General features: G+C 41.4%; 1 protein-coding gene across 1 annotated transcript; it reads right to left on the reverse strand.

The window, feature by feature from the left end:
* Positions 1-3,948: 3,948 nt before the first annotated feature.
* Positions 3,949-4,422, reverse strand: LOC124620088 (52 kDa repressor of the inhibitor of the protein kinase-like). The gene has a single exon (XM_047146757.1). The coding sequence runs from the start codon at positions 4,420-4,422 to the stop codon at positions 3,949-3,951; it is 474 nt and encodes a 157-aa protein (XP_047002713.1).
* Between the last annotated feature and the right edge of the window lie 5,139 nt (positions 4,423-9,561).

A 9,561-nucleotide genomic window follows, 5' to 3' on the forward strand; every position in this document is an offset into this window, starting at 1 on the left:
AGATTCTTAAGTTCCATCCAAATGTCCTAATAAAACAGTTTTTAGATTCTTTAACTAGGAAAAAAAACGCACAAACAAAAATAAACTTTACAAACGGTAACAGTTGAAAATACCAAAATTAACGGGCAGAATACAGACAGAAGTGACGCCTGTAAGGCGTGATCACCAACAACGCGTCCTAAGAGTGGTCAATGCTCCCAGGCGACACACCAACCAAAACAGGCACATAAAAGATCTGCCCAGCTCACGCTGCACATGCCAAGGCTGAGGTGAGGGACCAGATTCTAGAACACACCAAAATTCGTTAAGACAAGTGAGGAAACGCATATTACAACTGCCGTTTTAGACGTTGTTATAGGGGTGCCTCGAGAAAGCTTGCAGCTTTTAACAGTTTCAAACATGAAACACGAAAAGGCAGCTCGGACACACAAAGACGCTTCAAAAAAGTTGACAGCTGCTACTCTGGCCAGAAATTGACAGCGTACAAGTATAAAGCCCAATCCACAACAATGCCATACGATCATTTCATTTCATTTCAACAGGTGAACACAATAAAACAGAAACTCTTGGCAATAGAAGCCAAAAGCGAAAAGAAATTACATCCAAGAGAGAGACTGAGCATAGAGTTGCTAGATCGACATGAACACGCCAAAGGCACTCTAAATAAACAATACGGTTACTTGTCGAAATAAAGAAGAAAGTGATGTGCCATAACAGGGCAAACGGGTAAGCTGCCAAATAATATTCCAAGACTGTGCTAAACACTCCACTGCCCAGACTTGAGGAAAACCACCAACACACGAGGGTAATTATGGCGCTCATCCAGTCTTAATAGGTCCAGGAGCAGCGAGGCTTCGTACTCCGGATAAACCAGCACCAACAGCGAGATCTGGAAGACAGAAGTTGCCACAGGCAGCACGTCATCTGGTCGCAGTGTGATCCATATTCAGGAACGTCCTCCTTGGCGTATTTACTCTGTTTCTCCTTAGTCGTCCAGCTAGCTCCACACACGAGTCCTTCGTACAGAGGGCCCTGTAGTCAAAACAGACCCCCAGCGACCTCTTCCAATGGCAACGACCAGAAATCTTTCCCCGCGCGCTGCCCCAGTCTGCTCTTCCTAAGCAAATCAAAGAGAGCCTCACACACTCGCGAGTCGGGCGCGATGTATTGACACTGCAGCGCAGCTCAGCTCAGCCTCCGCGAGATTGGCCAACGAGCTTTGGTCAGTTGCGGCCAGCACTTTTGACTTGGCCAACTTTTACTCTCTAGGCTTGCCCCGTCTCTTCATTCTGGATGCGCAAGGTGACAGGGGTGGGCACCCCGAAGACGCGCCAAGGGCCAATGAAGCATGGCGCTAACTTTTTCGACATCGCATATTACTGCTTCCGCCCTCCAAACTTTTTAACAAAAACATTATCGCCTTCCTTAAAGTTAGCAGGTTCGCACCCGTGGTTATACCGTTCCGCCTCTCTATTATGTTCTTTCTCAAGGATCCTCTTTGCCGTTTTCCAGCTATCTCGAAGAAAATTTTTTTTTGAAATTTGTGGTAAGATCTTATGGGACCAAACTGCAGAGGTCATCGGTCTCTAAACCTACACACTGCTTAATCTAACTTCAACTAACTTACACTATGGACAACACACACACCCATGCCCGAGGGAGGATTCGAACCTCCGACGGGAGGGGCCGCACGGACCGTGACACGGCGCCCCAGACCACGCAGCTATCTCGAAGAACATCAGGTGTTGTTTCATCTGGGAGTAATCCACAATGCCCTGCATGTAGGCAAGCTTGGAGTTATTTGGGTAGGCGAAAAGCCTAACAGGCCTCGTGCCCTGCGGGTGTTTAAAGCAAAACTCAACCACAGCAAGGAGCGACACCATCTGGTTTGCGCCTCGACATGGAAGGTGATCGTCGCTACCTGTAACTTTCGATTAAACTTTTCGGCAAAAGAATGTTGAGGGTAATATGGCGTAGTTGTCACATGAGTAGCACCATACCAAAAACAAAAGCTCCGAAATCTGCGAGAAACAAAGACAGGAACATTGTCACTGACCAGTACCTTTGGCAGACCAAAGAGCGAAAATATTCCACTTACGCGTTAGACACTAATATTGGTAGTCAAGGTAGTCAAAGCATAAGCGGCCACGAAAATGTATTTGACCCGTCCTGAGCAAGGGGTAACGCACCCACATAATCAATGAAAATTCTTTCCATGGATCATTTTACCCTAGACGACTGCAGCAATCCCTTCCGGTTACGTGAACTGGGCTGTGCTAACTTACACACCTGGCACTGGACGACTACCCACATAATATCTCTACACAGAGACAACAAAGTTATAACTTCTCCGTATGGTCTCGCACATGCCAAGGTATCCTCCTAGAAGGAACGCATGATAATATTGAAAGACTTCTGGCACCAAGGCGCGTGGCAAACAAACCTTCAATTGATACCCACATAGGTGCCTGAAACAGACGATCCTCTTCTCATTCCATACTTCTAGATTCCCGGAAAGCATTTGACGTGGTGCTCCATTGCAGGCTGTTAATGAAGGTACGAGAATATGGAATAAGTTCACAGATATGTGAGTGGCTAGAAGACTTCTTAAATAATAGAACATAGTATGTTGAAGTTGAGTGACTGTGGGAAGATACAAGACGACTTAGACAAAATTTCCAGTTGGTGTGATGAATGGATGCTGGCCCTAAATGTGAAAAAATGTAACTTAATGAGGATGAGTAGGAAGAACAAATCTGTAATGTTCGGGTACACTATTACTAAGAGTCCAGCTTGACACAGTCGCCGGCCGGAGTGGCCGTGCGGTTCTGGGCGCTACAGTCTGGAGCCGAGCGACCGCTACGGTCGCGGGTTCGAATCCTGCCTCGGGCATGGAAGTGTGTGATGTCCTTAGGTTAGTTAGGTTTAATTAGTTCTAAGTTCTAGGCGACTGATGACCTCAGAAGTTAAGTCGCATAGTGCTCAGAACCATTTGAACCATTTTTTTGACACAGTCAAATCATTTAAATACCTGGTTGCAAAGTGACGAGGTGAAACGAGCATGTGAAAGCTGTGGTAGGGAAGGCAAATGGTCGACTTCGGTTTGTTGGGAGAATTTTAGGAATGAGTGGTTCATCTGTAAAGGAGACTGCATATTAGATGCTGGTGCGACCTATTCTTGGTTACTGCTCGAGTGTTTGGGATCCGTACCAGGTCGGATTGACGAAAGACACCGAAACTATTCAGAGGAGGGCTGCTAGATTTGTTACCGGTAGGTTCGAACTAAACTTACGTGTTACGGAGATTCTTCAGAAACTCAAATGGGAATCCCTGGAGGGAAGGCGGCGTTCTTTTCGGTAACACTATTGAGAAAATTTAGAGAAGAGGCATTTGAAGCAGACTGCTGAACGATTCTGCTCCCACCAACATACACTGCGCGTAAGTACCACAAAGATAAGATACGAGAAATTAGGGCTCATATGGAGGCTTACAGATAGGCGTGTTTCTCTCCCTCTATTTGCAAATGGAACAGGAGAAGAAATGACTAGTAGTGGTACAGGGTACCCTCCGCCACGCACCTTATGGTGACATGTGGAGTATAGATGTAGATGATTTGATACCCAGGCACCAAGGACGGTTGTAGAAGTCGGTCAAGGGGGGGCTAATTGGGGGTTGGGGGAGTGGAATATCGCTTAACAAAAGGAGAGTTGGGGTCCTCCGACAAATTGGTAAAATTTGGTGTTGCTGAAAGTAGTTTTTGGTAACTGTTTTGGATTTCAGGGTAAGAGAAACTTATTTTCACATGGGAGATTTTATAAATTACATTAACCATGAAAAAGGTCAGGTTACAACAAATAAGTTTTCATCAATTTTCTGGATACAGAAGGTGACATGAATGTAAAAACTTGCAACTTGACATGAATATAAAAAAAAGTTCTGTAATAAAATTCACTGTACATTTTCGACTTCTGCCCAATTTGTCATGCTCATTCGCCTCTGTTTCTCTTTACTGAATATGTCAATGATATTTTCAATATCCATCTCTCTTTCTTTATGGATATTTGCAAGAGCCAATCCATTTAGTCTCACCTGCCCCATTGTGTTACGTAAATAAGTCTTTATTCGTCTCAAAGTAGAGAAGCTTCGCTCAGGAGTGCTTGTGGTGACAGGAATAGTCCCAAATATTTGGAGTAAAACATATACATTTGGGAAAAACTGCTTGTTACAGTCCTTTAATGCTTCAGTTGCTGTTTCAGGTCTTTTACTTTCGTCAACCCATTTTTTCTTCCATAGTTTCAGTTCTCCTTTCATTAGAAGCGAAGAACTCTCCAAAAATTGTTCATATTTCTCGGATGCCTGGATCACTTCATCCTCACAGTATTTTAAACAGTATGCAGGAATAAGGCCTTCAAGTGGCAACATGGTGCGAAAATCTTGGGGAAATCTTTTTTCTAGCTCCGCAATAAAACGATCCACAACAGGTAAAAACACTGTTCGCCTGAAGTATTCCTCGGCGTTTGAAGCAGGAACGTTGTCTCTTGGTTTGTGTTGAAATAGTTCTTCGCATTGCTATTATCCTTACAATATCTTCTGCCAGTTTAACAGCGTCTTCAAAAATACTTCCGAATTCTATTTCCGAATCTGTCCTTATATTGTTGACCACCTCAAGCACATCATTGACATGATTTAAGGCAGTTGTTAAATCCATTTTAGGACTTTGGAGCTGTTCGCTTAGTCTCAGAATTAAAGAGAAGCAATAAGCTGCAGTTGCTAAAGCTACTACGAAGACTCCTCTTCGGACAGCAGAACTAAACATACAAGCTTTACTAGCCGTTTCTGCGTTGGTTTCACGACTACTTGAAAGTGCGTCAAGCAAGGTCACGACCAGGACAAATAGCTCCTTGAAAGTAATAAGGGTATCGTGTCTTTCCACCCTTCTTGTTGGACACATTGCCATCATCTTTGTTTTCATTGACTCTGTGAACGGTAGTCGTGATATTACTTCCTCTAGGGAACTTTTTCTGTTTGCAGAGGCAGACTAGAATGCTGAAACTGATCCTACAATTTCCATCATATTTCTAACTATTGGAGTATCACAAGACTTAGAAAGACACAAGTTCAAAGAGTGGCTAAAACAGTGGGTATAAATAGCCAACGGTTGTTTACTTAAAATAAGAGCTTAAACTCCTTTAAATCTCCCATCCATGTTTGAGCCGCCATCATATCCCTGTCCACAAAAATATTGATAGCTCAGCCCCAGTGTCTTGAGTTCTTCATCGATGGCTTCTGCAATCGAAGTGCCAGTAGTTGATTTAAGCTCAGTAAAACCCAGAAAGTCTTCTTTGGTTATAAAGGTCTCTATGTCAATGTACCTAATACAAAATGTCATTTGTTCATTAGTGGTAAGACCAGTTGTTTCATCACACATAATGCTAAAAAAAATTGCCTTTTTCACATCCCTCGATACTGAGGAGCGAACAGCGTCACCAATGCAATGTATAACTTCGTTTTGGACTGTATTACTTATCATAGAACTGTTTCGGCCGCATTTACTGAAATGATGTTTTAAATCTCCATCTCCAGCATCCACACGAAAAGCCAAAAGATTCTGAAACACTCCATGTTTTCCCTCTAGAAGATCATCAGTTTTTTCTTCTTTTAGCTGAGGAATTAAACCATGATCACACTGTCCTCGTAAAGGTAGGTTATTTCTAGCACACAGGACTATAGTCTTTATAATAGGCCTCAATCGTTTCTGGTTTTCTTCAATAACTGAAGATTTCTTTGTATCGAGCACAACGGCAATACTGTTTTTACTTGATTCCATAGACTTGGTGAACTCTATAGCCTTCTCTATGCAAAATTTGTGATATTTTGTGTTTTCATGATGACGACGATCTTCCTTAGCCTTTTTGTAATTGATCAATAGTTCTTTTACCAATGTTTTCAACGCATATAAAAATAAATTAAAAAGTCTTAGGTTAAGAATTAATTAAAGAAAAAATAGTGCAAACACCAAACCTTGTAAGTATTCGAAATGTTAGCAACATCGAAATTTTTGCTGAAAAAGCAAGCCTGAAAACTATTTGAGTAATTATGTTTTTGTATCTGAAGTGTTTCCAATTAAAAACGACACCTCCAAGTTATTTATGTTTTTTACCAAGCTAGTTAAAGGTTTCAATTATTTAGAATAATGGAAAGTTGTAATAAGTACCTGGGAGCCGATTCCGGCACCTGAAGGAGAAAACAGAACATATGCAGTACAAAATCCACCTCGTAACATTTTACTGTGTGAAAGCCAATTGTACTGGCTCATCCATTCATGCTTAAATCTTCGGTTTTGCTTCCCTTCTAATTGAGTAGGAAAAGAAAAGTTTGCAGGAGGCTTCCAAGTATTCTTTAAAAACTTAAGCTTCTCATCATCACGTAAGGCGCCTTCAACAGCTCTTCCTATATCATATGGGTCATAATATGTTTTTCCTTTCTGGTCTTTCTTCCTGTGAATTAAATATGCTTTAAATGTCAGTATTACGTACAAGTGGCTCAACACAAAAGAATATAGCGTTATTTACACATATAAATAATTTTAATTTATTATAACCACTAAAAAGTCACCATTTGTCTTCCAAAATATTAACATTACCCCATATCCCTCAGTCTTGCCCTATCCCCCTACAAACATTCGTATGGGCGCACTCGGTAAACAGTATTGAAATGGTCTTGTGTATTGACATACTTAATGAAGGTACTAACTGCAACAAATCCGACGGTAATGACTAGGAAAAACGACTCAGAGCATTGAAGCAGTAAAGAGTAAGAAAGCAGACAACAATGGCATCTTAAGAGAATGTTTCAGCTACCTAATGTTACCAGCAACCCGGAACAAGTGACTGCCATCACCCACCTTCTACCAATTCAGTACTATCAAGATATTGTTTACACACTGTAACTCTTATTTGTTTGTGAACCAGATCCGTGAATGCTATTTATGAGTCCAAAGATACATAAAATCTAAGTTTCTCTTAATTTAGTGGCCATTGCCTGGAAGTTTTGTCTGCAAATATTCCTACAGAAAGGCTCAAAATTTAACACGACATCAGCGATCTATGTCAGTGAAGGTCATTGGTTGGTTCTGCCCTGTGCCATCAGTCGGTCACAGGCAGATTTAAAACAGCAAAACCAGGAAAGATTCCGCATCACATGACTTCGAGTAGTCTGAAAAGCTTTTAGAAACTTCTGAAATGCTCGCACATGTTTATAGACTATTACTAAAAGTTGGTAGATATTGTTGAGAAAGAAAGCTTTGAATAATTTGTAAGGTGACAGAATAAATGAAGGTCAACTTAGCACCTTACATAAGAGCTTTATATATCGTAACGGGAAGGTGAATATGACACATAACTTAATTCGGTGGTAATGAGCAAATTTGCCGGTAAGTATGTAATGCAAGAGGATGACACTCAATTGACAGTATTGTTAACACACCGATCATGTAATGCATGTCTATGAGTAGAAGGTGAGACTAGCAGCGAGAGGAAACGTTTTGATTTGAAAGGAATCACGACGAGAGGCGAAGGCCACACCACAGGGGGTACCATGGAAAGCACTTAGGGCACGTCCCAAGCTTCGACCATAAATATAATAGACTGGCCCTGACGTCATTTTCGTGGCTCCAACATCTCTGGGCTGAAGTCACGTGAATGTTGGCAAAACATGGTTGTTTCGTGTTGCGCTTATGGCTGTACTCAGCGTTTTGTCGGGGAAATGGCATTACATTTCACGTGTAAGTGTTTCTATGATAGTGCAGATGCGTTTATTGAAATCTGCTGAAGTGACTTTTATATGTTTTTTACACTTGAAATAGAGTATCACGTAAATTAAAGTGTTGAAAGTGATGCCTGTAAAGTCAGACTCATATTACATTTTGGAAAGTATCTGTGAGAATTCGGTTACAGAAGTAAGTATAATCGTTTCTCGTTCCTACTCATAGGTTCCGTAAGGATGAAAACCGAAGGCAGCTTTGGATACAGGCCCTGAAACGGAAAAACTTTAAGCCATTTGCACATACCCGCCTTTGCTCGAAGCACTTCGCGGAGAAGTGTTTTGATAGGTTCGTTATTATTTACAATGTATATCTATATTTGTATTTGCAGTGTCTGTCATTTTTAAACCTAGGCTCCAAAATTATTTTCTGAAACTGCAAAGTCTCACCTTTCATCTAAAATATCTTTTTTTTTTTAAACTGATAGTTTAAACTTTTGTGAAAATACTGGGAACTGAACCTTTGAAGTGCACCTAAAATTGATACTCTAAAATGGACCTGCTCCTAAATTAAACAATTTTGACACCTATAGTTGACATAATTCCCATAGCCCATTTCCTTTTATAAGTGACTAGAGCTCGAAACGTGGCGAATACAATGTTTTAAGTTTTGACACGAGCCCACTCTTACTGTTTAAAAGAATTTTAACGACATTTTACTATAATTGATAGTTTATAGTAATTTCGTCCCGCTGCCCACCAGAGTGGCATTCGATGTATTTGTTAGATTTTATAAATGGTACTTTGAACAAATCCAGGACAAATGTAGTTCTGGCATAATTTTTCACAAATAAAAAAGTAGTTTTTGTTGGGAGCGTTTGGCCGTCAATTGAGAAATGTGGGGAAAATCCGATACAAACATAGGATGGCAGACCGCTGATTTGAAATCCCGCCACGTTTTGCCAACAGTCATGTGGTTTATGTTGGAGCCACACTAGCTCCATAGCTTCTGCACAGCAAGGCCAGTCTACTAGTATCTATGGTCGAAGGTCCCAAGGCGGGAGTCAATGACTGACCGACCACGTGACTCAGACCCTATTGGTCGGAAAAAGTCATGACATGGAGAATGAAAGAACGCAGGTGAGGAGACAGTTCGGCTACGAGAAAGACAAGACGGAAATTTTTGAGGACTCTTCTCTGACCAGGCGTCAAGTGCAGAACGGGGTGCATAACGCTCTGTATGACGCAGAGGAGAAATTTGTGTGAACACTGCATTGACAGCGGCTGACGTCCAGCTAGAAATTAGCTGTAGCGTCGTTTAGCTCCAACAGTGGAGAAACGAACCAGCTAGTTAGTTAACTGTTCTTGAGAGAACTGAAAGGGCATTACAATATGCACGCTGCTCCAGCCATGTGCGTGTATATCGCTATATTCCAAGACAAAGGATGAGTACTTGTTTTCCTGTATAACGAGAAACATAGGGGAAAATTCAGCAAAGGTTTAATAAGTTTGTATAGGAATTTCAGAGGAAGAGAGCGGCCATGCATATGGTAGCTCATCACAGCTAAGGTAAAACCGCATGCAGAGGCGTAAACTTGTTGGTTCACCAGCTTGCGTCCACTGTAAACTCGAGCGACCTTGGGTAATCTTTTGCTCGACTTGTCACAAAACTAACCACCCACCATAGACTTGATTGTCATCCTAAATAGTACCGAACTTTGAACTGGAATCGGATGATTTATCGTAGTACTAACCGACATCATAACATAATTGTAAGAATAATTTTGTAAAGAAACTTCT

This window comes from Schistocerca americana, chromosome 6 (assembly GCF_021461395.2).
Source record: "Schistocerca americana isolate TAMUIC-IGC-003095 chromosome 6, iqSchAmer2.1, whole genome shotgun sequence".
Lineage (NCBI taxonomy): Eukaryota > Metazoa > Arthropoda > Insecta > Orthoptera > Acrididae > Schistocerca > Schistocerca americana.